Here is a 17,128-nt window from a genome sequence, read left to right as displayed (position 1 = left end):
GAATGATACACAATGAAAAAAAAGAAGTGTATTTCTTTAAAATTTTATTGTTAACTTAAATTTATCTTTATGCTTTTAGAATTTATTATTTTTAAATAATCTCATTTTCTGAAATAGAGGCATCCCGACCTAGACTTGGGTTCTCCAGGTTTTCTCGTTTCTACTATTCATCATCTTTGTACTACTTATATTCTAATGGTAGACGTCCACCTTGGGGAGTATGTACATTTATATAGATGGTTCTTTCTTTGCTCAGTGTCTATACATAAATGAGATTCCATATATCTTCAGGAAGGTAAAGGATAGGATTTTAAGGGGGTTTAAATAAATAAATGCTTGTAAATTTGGTTTAAAGCCCTCCAATAAAATACTATAGATGATTGAATATCCAGCACCCCCCCCCCCCATGCCTTAAGGAGACGTCCTGGCTACGTTTTGATTTTTCTATATTAAATGAATATCAATTTTCATAATACAAAAGAGGGTCAATTTTTGTGATTGACTATAAATATAGGACACGATTTTCAAATAGGAAGAGTAGAGGCCAGGGTAACATCTTTACTTTTGTCCATAGATTATATTGGAGGGATTTAGGCTCACTTACTGCTAAACCAGCGTCTACATGACAGAATTTTTAATGGATGCGAACACCCTCTAAAACATATACCTGTCATCCTAAAAAAAATTTACCGCCTTTGGTGACGATATTTCCACATTAATTATATCTTTTTAATTATAATGGTATTTCTTCATGAATATAAGTTTGCTGAAAACGGCTAACCCTTTAGTTTTAAAAATAATGTCTATGATTGTATGTAATATATAGATTTGAGCAATGTTTAGCATTATCATTGTATTGTAATAGATCTATAATAAAAATATTAATTTTTACAGCAATACATTTTGCCTTAACCCCCTACCCCCAAGTAATTTATCTTACTCCTGGCCTAACCCCCTTAATAGTCTATCTACCCTCTACCCCCCTCAATAAAATTGTAAGCAAACTGTTTCTACCCCTTCCGCTCATATAGCTGTGTAGGACTTTGGCAAGGTTACATTTTTTCAAAATATACCATTTTGAGAAAAGGAAAAATGAGGTTTAATAAGCCTTTTGTTAGTAAGACTTGATTTATAGGCTTTAATATATTTAATTTTAAATGGCAATTTTTTATTTAATTTTGATATGCTTTAGTTATCGCCTTTTGATCAAAAATAAACAGCCATTTCCCGAGGAGATCCTTCTCATGTGCTCGGATATAGCTGTGCTCAAATATAAAGGCTTTTATAATTATTATTACAAAACATTTAACAATCAATTTTTAAGCTTTCTGGGGTTATTAGTTTGAGAAAGTTGATATTTGTAAAATAATGCCTTTTCTTAATATAATAATACTTTAATACCTTAGTGTGTCGGTTTTTCCCTATTAGCTGAAAATATTTGACACTTTGCACTGGCTTACACCGAACTCTAAAAAACAAATATTCCGATCTTAACAATGCAATTTTAATGTTCATAATTTAAACACTTTGGGAATTCTGGGAAAAAAAATTAACAGTAGATATTGGAGATCTAAAAGAGCAATTTCATCTAATACAGAGCAGTGCCATGCCAAGACTTTTGGCGACTCAGGTCAAATAATAATTTGGCGGTCCCTAATCATGATTTACCTAAGCTTATTTGATGACTTTTCGCAATGAGAATTAAAAATATTAATCATAAATGAGTAAAGTAATTAACATTATAAAATTGAATATAGTCATAGACTAAAATATTGCGATTTTATTGAACCTCCTTGCCTTTTATATGCAAAGGAATATTATGTTAGTGTAATCTAATGATAAGACTATATCATTTTCTATTAAAATTAAGGAGAGATTAATAAGACATAATCATAGATAAGTTTTAATTAATTTTAGCAAGCTGCGTTCTGCGGATGATACGGTATTTGGAATAATTAAAATAATGTTTAATATAATGAATATATTTAGTAAAGCTTCATTAACCAATTAGTATTAATATAGATTAAAATTTCCTGTGGAGTTTTTAATTCAATTAATTGTTCTTGAGGATTAATATCGCATCCTGATCTGTTAAATATTTAACTGGCAAGATTTTTTTAACTTGCTTTCAGGCGCATTTATTTATTCTTGTAAATTGTATCGATCAAAAATGATCTTTTAAGAGCTTTAACTGATAAAAATGTTCCTCCAAAGAATTTCATCTTTGATCGAGTAATACATTGAAAAATTTAATCTTATATAATATATTATTATAAAACTCGGCCGTTAATTATTTTTGTTTAGCCCCCTGAGATTATAAAGTCTAGTGATCCTGATTTAAAGTGTACCCACCTGAAAGGTATATGTGTAACAAACGAAGACTATAGTGCAAACTTTTTTATTTTAAAATAGAGTCTACAAAAAAGTACTTTTATGAGAAAATAGACCAAATATTTAACAAAATAGTTTAATGGAAATAGTATTTTTTTAAAAAATAAATTTATTATATTTTTTATTTATGGATTATTTTTTTTTCTTTGACAATAGAAAATTTAAAAATTGTTTTTAAAGATTTGTTATAAATAGGAAAATAAAAAAAAATTTCAATAAAAAAATCAAATTTCTTAACCAAAAAAAATGATGTTTTTTAAACTATAATATATAAATTTTTTCTTATAAAACATATGTCTAGACATTCCAAACCTTTTTTCGAAATTCATACTTATTATAATCCAAATATTTTATATTCAATGATTCTACACAATCAAGATTAAAAGAAACAATTTAGATATTCAAGTTTTTCATTTACATATTATCCTAATAAGGTATAACTTTTAGGTCTCCCAACTTCCATTTTTAAAAAAAAAATTGATTCCCAATTTATAAAAGTAAATCTATAAATAATGTTACTCTATAAATGATTAATTTATTAGATTTTCAATGAACACTTTTACATATCAAATTAAACCCAATAACAATTTAAACTAGCAATATTATAATAGATCTTAATAGAAGAAACGTCTACATGACAGAAAATTAGTTTGAGGCAACCACCCCCCCGTCCCATCCTTCCTAATTTATACTTCCGTTAACTCCCCGAAATATCATGATTAAACTGTTATAAGCATCAAAATATAGGTTAGGAATAATAATTAAATATCAATTGGTGATGACTTTTTGTTTCGGAATCTAAATATTAGCTACGAGTGTATATAAATTTAAACTATATTAAATGGTATGTTAATAAATAATTTAAAATTATAATATCTTAATCTATAAATAATGTTTATTTTATTTTACTTTACCCCCTTTCGAGGCTTACAGCCCTAACCTCCCCTCCCCCCTCAAAAAATTAGAGTTCTGCCCTTTCCCCCGAGTAGTAGATGCCAAGTAGAAGTTATAAATCTATAACACAAGCTCTAATAAATTATATTTAAATTGAATAAAAACATTTATAAACACTTTTTAAAAATATTAGATAATTAGCATTTTTATTTAAAGGTCGATTTCTTTAAATTTAATTCGTAATGACTATATTCTAATCATAAAATATTATATAGCAAAAATAAAAACCCCATTCTATAAAAACGGAATTGAGACTACAAATTCCATATCACAAAACATGAATAATTATATTTTAAAATATTAATTAAAATTTTTTGTTTTAGAAAATAAATCGCTTATATTTCTTAAAAAATCAACGTCCTGCTTGACATGCCCAAGGGAAGAAATGATGATTGGTAAAAAAAAACATAATTAGTTAATTTAGAATATTTTTATTCTCGGTTATACCTACCGGATTGAAATTTAAGTTTTTACGAAATCACTATATATTGAAAATTACTTAATAATCTAGTAATAAATTTAGGATGGTAGTGCTAAACATCGACAAATCTATATATTGCATACGTCCTTATTTTTCATAAAACATATTTCTGGATAATTTAGTGCTATCTTTCAAAATTTAAATTAAAATGATTAGACTTAGCAACAATATATAATAATGCATATTAATATATTAATTGTAGTTTTATAAAATTGTATTCGTGTTCTTTTTGATAGTTGATAGTAGAGTACTGAAACTGATAGTTTGAGTTATTATTTTAAAATATATGAAGAGGGTACCATTATAATTAGAAACATGTACTGGCCTCCAAAGATAGCGAAATTTTTTTAGAGAGCAGGTATAAGTTCGTGAGAAGGGTATGCTTCCAGTGAATATCCTGCCATGTAGATGCTGCCTAGGTTAGGACTTGGTATTGCTTCCAACCATCCTTAACTATTACCACGAACACTATCACCATTTTGTAATAGTTAAATATTTTCCATGGAGGAGATTGATGAGAGCATTATAAAAATAATTTAGTTAAAAGTTCAATCCTTTTTCACATTCCCTTGAAAATTGCTAACCACCTCCATGAGCATTATGGAATGACTGGAAAAATTTATAATGTGATTAAGAAATATTTATAGAGTGAGATTTATAATGAATAAATTAATAGAATGAGTAATTAATTATCTTGTCGATAAATAGTTTATTTAACAATATGATATTGAAAAGAAAGTTTATGGAAAACATTTATTAAATAATAATACTATAATGAGACATTAGACTAATTAAATACAATTCATATAATTTAATAATTTATAAATGTTCTTTACATATTCTACCTGAAAATCTAGCCCCCCAAATAGCTATAAATTGATTTATATTTGTCACTCTTTAAGCCAAGGTTTGACTTGCTTAATTATTTCGCGGGAAAATGATAAAAGATATATTGAAAGTTGCGAAATTGACAGAGAATGCTAAAATACCTACAAAAGGTACTCCTGATTCTGCTGGCTATGATCTATACAGGTAAATTATACGAGCACATATGTTAAATTGTTTTAAATAAAGTGCGTATGAATACAATGTACCACCAAGAGGTAAATGTATAGTTAAGACAGATATTCAAATATCTTTACCTGATAATTGCTATGGTAGAGTAGGTAATATAATATTTATAATGAAAATTTAAATCATAATTTTGTTTAAGAAATCTGTAAATTTAACCTAAATGGAATAAATTAGACAATAATTAAGTTTTTACAATTCAAACATAATCTTATCAAATAATAAATAATCAGAGTTCAGCAGGGTCACCTCATATGGTCCAAAAATTACTAATATTATATTTTTCCTATTTTTTGTGTGATTGAATATTACAATTATAAGATAAATTTAAATAATAAAAGTTTTAAAAAATTAGCAGGTGGAAATATTTACTATTCACCAATAATATTTTTTCATACAATATCATCAAATTATTAGTCATTGCTGAATATTTTAATTTAATGCATAACATTAAAATAGAGAAATTAATATCTGGTATATGATTGTCTAATGTGAGGCAATAGAGCCGTAATTCCTTTTAAATTACATGGTAAAATTATTGATCTATTATATTATATGCTGGACATCAGGGTCAAGAAAAAATTTTGGGCTCATGAATATGTATTGTGGCCTGGTATGGGGATAGATATTGAAAATGTGTGTGACATTATAACATAAAAATAAAAGGATAAAAATATTTGAATTTATTAAAGTAATTTTGTATCATTGATAGCGATTTGATCATGTATCAGTGGACAGAATGGAATAATAAAAAATGTTTTTAATTTATATAGTTAAATGTGATATTGTCTTGAAATAATATCAATAACAGATTTTTGATAAGTGTAACATGTGTGAAGAAAAATCTTATTTATCTTAAACAATAGTAACTCACTGAAATATTTGAAATTGGTTAGAAGACTATATAAATTAAAGAATTAAAAAGTCAATCTTATGGCAACATAGGACATTTTGATTGGATTGTACTACAAAAGGAAAATTTTTTAAAAATTTTGTTTTAATTAAGAATTAAAATGTTAAAACATTTATTTTATTAAAATCATTTAAATAATACCATGTGTCATGGTATTTTAAGGTTCAATAATATAAAAGTTTTTGTGTAAATAAGTTTAAAAAAATATTTTTTTAAAAAATATTATGAGACATTGGTAAAATAAAATTTTTTGTAATATGTGATAAAAAAAACTAAATAAAATGTTGTTAAACATTAAAAAGACTTTACCCTTTGACATTATAAAATAACTAACAAATTTTTATTTAAAATAATTAATAAATTTATTTTATTTAGAAATATTTCATTCAAAATCCAATAATTCCAATCAAAATCATGAAAAATCACATAATGGTGTTTTTTAATTAATTATTGTATAAAATGTATAAATTTTTATATGATTAACATTTCAAATAATTAATCTTTCAATATATATATAAATCTAGCACTATTATTATTTTGAGAAACAAAATATTATATATATGATCACAATTTTTTTTATATTAAGTTTCAGATTGTAGCAATTTCCTCCATTTCACCAAGCTTTTATATTCACCTTTTCATGATCTTGTAAACTGGTATAGCTTGTTGTGACATCCATATGCATCTTTCCTTGATTCTGCCCACTTGTATAGCTTGTTATTGATTTCACAACCTTCATAATCATTGTAACTGTTCTGCAATAATGTATCAGGGGCAAAAATCGATTTCCATAGCATTTTTTCCTAGACTCCAATTCGTTTAGTCTATGATATCCTGTTGTGTTTTTCCAAAATTCACTTTCTTTTCTTTCTCTATATTATAGTCTTTGGAACAACCTTATATCTTGAGGTACCTCTAATTCAATATTTTTAAATCTTAAAATTTCTTGAGGCTATATTTGAAACCATCGATTCAAAAATTTAAAAATGACATTATAAATTATTTTTATTACAGTTATAAATTATTATACTTTACAAGCAAATCATTCCTCATTTTCCTTTTTTTAAACCATATAATGAACACATATTTTATTTGATTTTGATAATTGAAATATAAGATATAATTTTGAACAATTATTTATTATTTACACAAAAATGTCATTTTGTGGAACAATTAATGCCATTTTTAAAACATTGGCATCTCTTATTGTTGCAACTTTTTTGGCAATTGCAAATTGATTTACAATTACAATAAGATGCACTTTTTGATGTTGTTATTATGGAGTTGGTCTTATGGAATGGTTAAATTGGTAAATTTTATTGATTTATGAACGTTCGTTTTTAAAAATAAAGAATTAATTTTTCCCAAAATAATTCCAACCCCTCTCCATTTGGATAATTTCAGCTTCAATATTTTTAGGGCATAGATTTGATCTATCATTTTTATTTATTGGTATCAGTACGTGATTCCCAATGGATAATTTTATTTTTGTGAAAATTATCTTCCTTATTCCTATCTTTTAAATATGCAATAAACGAAGGCAGTCTAGCTAAAATATTTTAGATCTATCGCCTATTTAGTTTGTAGTATTTTTATCTTTCCTTAATATTGTTTTGCTTATTTTATAGTTCGTTCTCTCCGAATATTCAATATTGTAAAATGATTCATAGGAATTTCCCCTTTTTATTTTGTGAGCAATCATTATACCCTATGATAAAACCTTCAGCCACATCTTACAGCAAAATTTATACCCTGTGTTAATTTTTTTTTATCGAGATTAAAATAATTGTAAATTTAGGAAAAGAAAATTCCATATCATCATCATTTTACAGGGATATTACTTTGTCTATATGATCTTTACCAAAATTATCTTCATTATTAGGGGTGTACCGATACCACTTTTTGGAGGCCGATCCGATCCTATATTTCAGATATTTAATTGATATCGGCCGATAACCGATCCGATATCATATCTAATTTTGTATTCTGCAAAGATACCGGTTTTAATTTTTAATATACTTTTTATTAGTACAACATCTATAATTTTACTATACCATAACATATGTCATTTAAATATATTATAATGGTCAGTTATAGTTTATATTCAATTCAATTGCTATTATTTATATAATAAGTAATCTTAATCTATTTACATAATTAGTAATAAAAAATATATTATGAAATTTGAAATTAATATTTAAAATTAATATATCGAAGATTTCTTTTTATATCAGAGATATGTCGGCGGTGATGGGGACTGTTAATATCACTAGCATCACTAAAAACAGATACTGAAGAGATTAATGAACACTTTTTTAAACAGAATGCGAAAAAAATAACTATATTGCAGAATGTTTATTAACTAATTATTTCTATTAAAAAAATTAAACATAAAAATGTATTTCGATTTTATTTATAAAAATAAATGGTTTTTTAGATATAACTTTTTTTAAATTTTGTTAAAAGCGCCATTTTATATCGGATCGGAAAATTTTATAATATTTGCCGATAACCGATATTTTAAAATGAGCGAAATATCGGCTCGATCCGATCCGATATAAAATATCGGTATATCCCTATTCATTATCAATCTCTACTGTCGACATTTAAAATTTTTTAATTTTTTTGAAAAATATATTTTCAATGCATATTTTAGTAAATTTAAATTTCAAGATAAAATAAAAAGATTGATTTTGGAATTAACTATATAAAATTATTATAATAATTTTTGCAATTATTTTTAGTAGCTAGCAATCGCTATCGCAATTTTTAAAAAAAAGATAGCATGCTAAAGCTATCGATATTAAATGCAATTTAAATATTTCGGGTTCAGGATTGGAACCAAAAAAAAGATTTAAAAAAATCTTTTATTTTTATTCTTTTATATTTCTTAAAATTCTATCCAAGTGGAAATTTTGTTAATATGTTGAGGGCCTGGCTACTAAAGAAAGGTTAAGTTTAACGAGGTTTGTGTTTTGACAGAAAATTTATAAATATCCTAAATCTTAATTTATACTAAGGGAGATTTGGAATAAACGCATAAAAGAATGATTTTAATAAAATTAATTTTATATTATGTAGGCCAACCCCAACCATTAATATATTAAATTTCGACCTAACCATTAATATATTAAATTTCGATCTGTCTATAATTTTATGTGAAAGTTAATTTTAATAATATGCAGAATAAATATGTAGAATATATTTAGTGATAAATAACGGACTTCCCAAGTATTTTATAACCATATTCAATTTATATAATATGAAAATTTTATACAAATTCTGACCACCTAATTCTTAGACCCGACCATTTACTGCTATTTAATATTATATCTTTAGAGATTTTCTTTATCTTATGTTTGGTATTCATATCAAATTATTATTTTAAACACTCCCTCCACCGGACTTAATCCAACCCATTAAGAGACCAAGAGTGAGTACTATTATTTTAATAGAAAAATATTTTAATTAGCTTCTATTTTATAGTCATATCAATATTTTGTGTTGACAAAAAATTTCCTAGCCCTCCAAGACCTATAGCCCATTTAGAGTTTAATTATTATTACAATAAAAAAAATATTTTAATAACCTATTATTTGATATACTTATCAAAAAAATTATTTCTTAACACCCTCCTTAATCCCCCAGACCAATACCCATCAAGATCAATAATTAATACTTTCAGTCAAAGATACTTAAGTTAGCTTTTATTTGATAATTTTATGTTAAAAAATATTCCTGATCTCTCCAGGTCCTAGACCCGCCCATTTGAGTGATTATTAACAACAAAATATTTTAATTACCTTTTATTTGATACCCATATCAAAAAATTATTTTTTTGCCTCCCCCCCCCCATCACTATCCACTCTTTAGACTAAGTCAACCCATCAACACCAAGAATGAATACTTTCGATTAAAAGATATTTAAGTTAAATATTCCTGACCCCTCAAGACCTAGAGCCGCCCATGAGTGATTATTATTATTACAATAAAATAATTTAATTACCTTTTATTTGATATTCATATCAAAAAAAATTATATTTTGCCACCCCCATCCACCCTCCAGATCAAGTCATACCGATTAACACTAAGAATGAACACTTTCAATCAAAAGATATTTAAATTAGCTTTTATTTGATACCCATATCCATATTTTGTGTTGATAAAAAATTTTCTAATCCTCCAAGACGTAGACCCGCCCTCTATGAGTGATTATTATTACAAAGAAAATTAATATTTGATACCCATATCAAAAAAATGATTTTTTACCCCCCCCCTACCATGCACTCTCCCAGACCAAGTCATACCCAGAGTTGTTAAACGCTACCTTTAAAAGTAGCGCGCTACCGCTATCGCTATTTGTTAAAAAAAGTAGCGCGTTAACGCTATCGCTATTTGTCAAAAAAAGTAGTTCGCTATTAGCTACTTTTTATAAAAAAAATTTATAAACAAATTTTTTAATTTTTGCATCTAATGTTATTGTATAGTAAATAAATATATAAAAATCAACATTTATAAATATTAAAATATAGTTAGTTTTGATTATAAAAAAATTTATGTAATAAAAATAAATATTTATGGTAATTTGTTGCATTTTAATAATAAAATCATTTCAATATTATCATCCCCAAGTCTAGAGCGACGATCAGAAAGTATAAGTTTTGCCTTATTAAATAATCTCTCGACACTAGCACTTGAGGGTATTTAATCTTATATACATATTTGAAATATGAGATTATCAATTTATTTGCAAGTACATCGTATGTATGGCATCCTATTATCATTTTGAGAGATAATGCCACAGATCCTCTTTTTAAAGTTGGTAAATGATGGATTATCAACTAATAACATTGGCTGAACTGTAGAAATTATAAAATCAACAATAACTTTATCAGCCATTTTCTGAGAAATATTGTCATTTGCATTATTAATTAATTTGGTTTGAATTGAATTAGTCTTTTTGGATGTAGAGTCGCCTATACCAAAATTATTTAGATGTTTCTCCATTTCCTTAAAACTCATGAACAGTCTTATAAAATAAATATTATTAGAAGTAAAAATGACAATTTACCTTTAGGTTTTTCTTGAGGTTATAGCTACTGGATTGATTTGAGGAAATATTTTTTTTTACATTTTAAACAAATAAATTTGAAACCAGTTTTGCTTATATATTTATTTAAAAAAATTTTCAAATCTAGGGAATGGGAAATTTATATTATAGTTATTAAGAACATTTTCTTCCCTGGTATCTTTCATTTCATTAATATCATTGTCTGAATCACGTTCAACGATTTGGATATCCATAGGCGATGACATTTTAAATTATCAACACGTGATTAAGGTTTATAATACAAATGAAAATATAAATTACAAATTGAAATTATATTTCAATTTCAAAATTAAATAATAAATCATAAAAATTATAATTAATTATGATATTATATTTAAATTTTCATGTTTATACTTACCTTCATTATATTTTTTAAAAGTAGCGAAGTAGCGGCTACTTAACTACTTTCAAAAAAAGTACCGCGCTAAAAAATTAAATAATTACAAAAAAAGTAGCCGCTATTAGCTATAGCTACCAAAAAAGTTAGCGCGCTACTTTAACAACTCTGGTCATACCCATCAAGACCAAGAATGAAGAATTTCAGTCAAAAGATATTAAAATTAGCTATTATTTGATACCCATATCGATATTTTGTTTTGATAAAAATATTCCTCGCTCACCAGACCTAGACTCGCCCATTAAGGGGAAGAGACTGACCTCCAGTTGAATAGATATTTTGATTAGTTATCAATTGATACCCTATTTTAGACATATCTTATTTCATAAGGCCAAAAAATTAACATTGAAAATAAATAATAAATTTTTTTAAAAAACAAAGAAAACGCGTTTTAAATTAAGATTCTTCTTTATCATAGTTTAAACGTGATATTACCGTATAGTTCTTTACCCTTTAAAAAATTGATTTTTTTAAACCCGCGATGATCCCCGATAGTTCTGATCCCTCGACATATATATTAAAAGTTAATTATTTGAAATGTCAATCATATAAAATTTATATATTTTATATTAATTGATAAAAACATCATCATGTGATTTTTCATGATTTTGATTGAAATATTTTGAAATAAAAGAAATTATTGACATTTTAAATAATTAGTCTTTTAATATATATATATATATATCTACATATATTTCTACGATTACAACATCTTAGGTTAAGATTTCTTCTTTAAGCTTTTTTTAGAAGAAATTATTATCAGGTAGGCCAGGGCTAAAAAATTCTGAATTTGTAGGTCCTTAATTTAAATTTTAATAGATATCAGTAATTTGCACCCAGCCTAGTGTTGATTTCTAAAAAAAAATTAGGTCTAGTCCATGAATTCTTTACAAAAATATAATTATATTTTGTTGATCATTTTTTGACTATGGCCAGAATTTCACTATTTATAATAATTTCCAAATTGTTTGAAGGGAAAATTGGAAAATATTAGGCCTGCAGGTCCTTGATAAATATATTATATATATTTATTTTTAATAATTTTATTATTAAAGCCCCTAGATCAGGTTTAGCAGCAAAGCATGGAATCGATGTGGGTGCTGGTGTCATAGATAAAGATTATAGGGGAAATATTAGCGTTATATTATTTAATCATAGTGATCAACCTATGAATGGTAATAAAATATTTTAATTTATTATTGAATTTATAATAATAAGATCTTGTTCACACAACACTCTGTATTGTGTTAACTTGATAAAATAAAAGATGTTATTAGCGAGTAGTCTATATTCTACAAAGAAGTAAATTAGTACACTAAGATACAATTTAGTTGGTAGACTACTATGCCCTATAATGTGTTTTATAGCTGGTAGCTCACACCCTGTAAAGTGAAGTTGAACACCTTATGTAAATTTTGCAGGAAAATGATAAATTTAAAACTAAGTTAATCTTTTTGTTTGGTGGTTTATAATTTTACTGAGTTGTATATATGATAATTTTTGATTACACTGTACCATAATGATTATTAAAAAGTAGATTTATATGGTTCCAAGGCTAACTCAATAACTGAGCCACTAGTTTGTTATAAGAATTAGTAATTAAAAATGAACCGAATTTAATTTCAAATTGTAACAAAAATATTTGCCAACCTGACCCACAAAATATTTTTCCTGAAATAAAAAGTAGTTACAATAACTCAGTTTTGAGTTGGATTTGGTTTTGCAAACCTCTAATAAGAACATTAATTAGGGTTTTCATGATTAAATTAAATTGATTTAAATTATGATTAAAATCACTAATTTTTTGAATAAAAATCATGATTTAAATTAATTTTTTTATGTAAATTTAAATAATTATTAATTTTTACCTCATTTTACTATATTTTCCATGTGAGTTCCAATTAATTGTTAAATTTAATTATAAAAAAATTTCACATAATAAGAATCCTAGTATTGTTTATATTTAAGAAGATATAAGAAATCTATATATTTTAATGGCCCTTTAAATAAATATTGATATTTAATATTTTGATGCTAAGAAAGTTAATTCATATGCATAAAAATATTGGTTTAATTAAATATTGCTAACATTAAAAAAGAATTTATTTTAAATATACTAAGTAAGTATTATATTTTCTAAACATATTGGTTATTTTTATATGTTAAAATACATTTTAGTAAATTCAATGTTGTTTAACAATCGTTTATACATAAATTTCAAAGGGATTTAATTAAGATTATTTATTCTATAGAGCATTTAGAATAAATTTTTTTATTAAAAAATTTAATTTAAAAAAATCGTGACAAAAATTATAATTATGATAATACCAGACCCTGACCTGGAAATTTTTATTAATTTTAGGCCAAGCCTGGTTTGACCCAAAATAATTTTTAACTTAAGATATATAATTAGACCTACTTTATAAAGTAATGATCACTTATTGCTTTGTTATCACAGAAATTTGAATTAATTTATAAAGTGAACAAAAATTTCTTAAAAGTTCTAAATTCAATTTAATTTACTTAATATACATAATATGATATTTATCATGAAGGCCTGCCTTTGGAGCTTTATTTACATTGCATTACACATTTCAGCTCTAATAATGCAATAAATAATTATCTTTTTAAAACAATTTAACAAGACTATTAAACCAAATATGTGTCAAATTCATAATTTAGTTAGATTTACAATTTTTGTGATAATATAAGGAATGATTTAACTCTACTAGACCTACAAAAATACGAATCAAATAATGGAATTATTCGTATTCGTTTAAATCGAATATTTCATTATCGTATTCGTACGAATAATAAAATGATTATTCGATTCGATTCAATTCGAAAATTTTATTTAACCATAAATTAAAAAAGATAGAATATTTAATTTATTTTGTAAAATTTAACTATGGATAAACGACAAACAAATTTTATTAGTAAGATAATATCGAAGCATACCTATATAGTATATTTATATATAATGTAGAAAAATCAATATAATATTCATATCATGTAGAAGACAAATATACCAACAACAAATTTTTTAACCACAATGATTTTTCAAAAAGTCAAATATATGATTTCTCCATCATCAAACAAAGGCGAAATATCTGGTTCGCCCATCATTCTTGACGGGATAGCAACTAGTTATTTATAATTGTATATGTGTTATAAATTACATATAAAAAGAAATACTTTCTTCGTCCATCATAAAACAATTTCCGAAGTAATTTTATATTATGAATTATTCGAATAAAAACAGCCGTTAACAACATTTAGTAATATAAAATGTTTCTTCATTATTCCACTAGGAAATTTTATTAAATAGGAATAATTGCAAATAATTCCTACTAATAATATATGATTATTTTTCGATATTTATTAATATAAATTATTTTAATCGAATAATTCGATCGAATAATAGATAAAAAATTATTCGACGAATAATATATTTTCCTTATTCGAATTCGATTTGAATTTTCGAATCGAATAATTGTGTTATTCGTATTCGTAAAATACGAATCGAATATCGAAAACAAATAATTCGTTTTAGATATAAACTCTACCTTACACGTGTTGTCAGAGTCATGGCCTAATTTTTTAAAATAATTTTTTTTTAACAGGTTAAAAATTTATTTAATTTTTTACATAAACTATATAAAAGTGGAGAAAGGAAGTAGGATAGCTCAACTTATATGCGAAAAGATTTCTTATCCTACAATCGAAGAAGTTGAGGTAAAAAAATTCTGCATTTTTTTGATAATATATGTTAATTGTCACAATTATTCATATGATTTGTTCTAATAAAAATAATCATAAAAATTTCAAAAGTGTAAATAATAAATCCTCTAAATTCAATTACTCACAACAATTCTAAACATTTCACAACTGTTCTAACAACCTTTTAAAAATTTTAAATAGTTTGTGGTTTTTATAAAAGAGAATTCTTAATGTTGTTTTCCTATTTCAAACTCTGTTTATAACTATCATAATTAATTTTATATTTTTTTTATATTGCATAATTAATATTCACAAATATATTTTATCTGTTTATTTATATATATTTTATTTTTTTAACAGCGATTGGATATTACAGAAAGAAATGATAAGGGCTTTGGATCCACGGGTCTTAACTAATTTTACAAGATTCATATTTTTTAAATCTAATTCTTATACTTTAATTTTTAAAAAAAAAATTGACAGACTAGACTTTTATTATATAAATATAAAACTGTCACATTATTGGTGATTTTTAAAAAATTGTAAATATTGTACTGATTGCTTTAATAAAAAGCTATATATAAATATTTTTTGATTTAATTAGTTAAATATTTATTCTTAAATAGTATGCTACTTAAGGAAATAACATTTACTCAAAAAATAACAATTAATAAACTGAATGAAATCTTATATAATTTTCTTACCGATTTGAAAGTCCTTATGTTACAATTATATCTGAATCGTGTCAGGGATCCGGATTGTATCGAATATGGGTTCAGGTTTATGTTAAGATTAAAATAACGGATCATGATTCAGATTCCGTTTCCAAAAATAATAAAAAACCGATTCGAACCTTTTTGCTAAGCTTATTAGAATGATGTAAAGAAACCCCTATTTTTTAAAAATTTTATCACTATTCCCTAAAAATAATATCACTTTATAGATTCTCTTCTATCAAATAATATCTATAGACGAAAAAGAATAAATGTGTTGAGACTATTTAAATAACATTATGTAAGCCAAAAATATTTGCTCTTAGCTGGTAGAAATGCTTGGGCATCTATTTGCCAAATCTTGATGCTTACATATATTATTTTAGCTAAAGTCTATCGGGCTATTTTGAAAAATCGACGAAAATTGGGCTCTTTAACAACACTAGATGGCACCGTCAAATAGCAACTAAAAATACAACTAACCAAAACGGATATAGGGTAGGGTTAATTATATTCAAAAAAGAGTTTAATAAAATTTAGTAATTGTAAATGTTATTTGCTAAACAATGATCACAGCGATATTTTTCATACTCATTATATCTTAAAAATTCCTCCCTCCCCCTCCACATAAAAATGTTTACAATATATCACGATAAGGAAAAATTAGCAAAAGTATATAACTTTTTAAAATAAACACTATAATTCATAATTTTAGAAAAAAGTATTTTTATATAAAAAAAAGGGTCAAATTATTTTTATAAAAATCGAATATAGTTAAAGGCAGCACTAAGTGGATTCAAATAAAATTTTGGAGAATAACCTCACCTAATATCGCCCCCCCCTCAGCAAATTCATGAATATGCATATGTATGATTGACTTTTTTCACATCTTAACAATGGAAAATAAACGGTTTGTTATTTAAAAAGTGGGCTCATTTTTTATTTATTAATTGGTAAAATTTGTTGATTATTATATTATATGACACTAGAAAATACACGAATCTGATGATTTAACATTAAATTATTTTTAAAAATTTTTGAAATACATTAGAAGAAAGGCCAGGCTTTTGGAACAATTTATCAACTTTGTATCTTATATTTACAAACTAAATTCTCTTTTCTTTTATGAGTTAGATAGGAATAATATTTAATATTCGTTTGTAATTATATGATAATAAAGAAGTTTTCCACATTTCGGTTGATCCAAACATCGACGCCTTTGCAAGCGATTACAAATAATATGAGATTTTCAATAGGATTTTGACAGCCGAAGGAGGAAATGTTGCCTAAAATATTTTTAAAAAATAATTTATTTAAAAACCAAAGGGTTTACAAAGTTTTGTTAAAATGTTCAGCACCTTAATTGCATTTTGGCCCT

General features: G+C 25.0%; 1 protein-coding gene across 1 annotated transcript; it reads left to right on the top strand.

The window, feature by feature from the left end:
- The first annotated feature begins 4,728 nt into the window (after positions 1–4,728).
- On the top strand, positions 4,729–15,582 carry LOC135923852 (deoxyuridine 5'-triphosphate nucleotidohydrolase, mitochondrial-like). The gene is made up of 5 exons (XM_065458830.1): positions 4,729–4,858; positions 4,901–4,992; positions 12,373–12,492; positions 14,982–15,052; positions 15,398–15,582. The coding sequence occupies exons 1-5, from the start codon at positions 4,764–4,766 to the stop codon at positions 15,452–15,454; spliced, it is 435 nt and encodes a 144-aa protein (XP_065314902.1). The 5' UTR covers positions 4,729–4,763; the 3' UTR covers positions 15,455–15,582.
- Positions 15,583–17,128: the final 1,546 nt, after the last annotated feature.

The sequence above is a fragment of the Gordionus sp. m RMFG-2023 genome, chromosome 2, assembly GCF_954871325.1.
Source record: "Gordionus sp. m RMFG-2023 chromosome 2, tfGorSpeb1-WG-v2, whole genome shotgun sequence".
Taxonomy (NCBI): Eukaryota; Metazoa; Nematomorpha; class Gordioida; order Chordodea; family Parachordodidae; genus Gordionus; species Gordionus sp. m RMFG-2023.
This window is presented reverse-complemented; position numbering and strand designations above follow the sequence as displayed.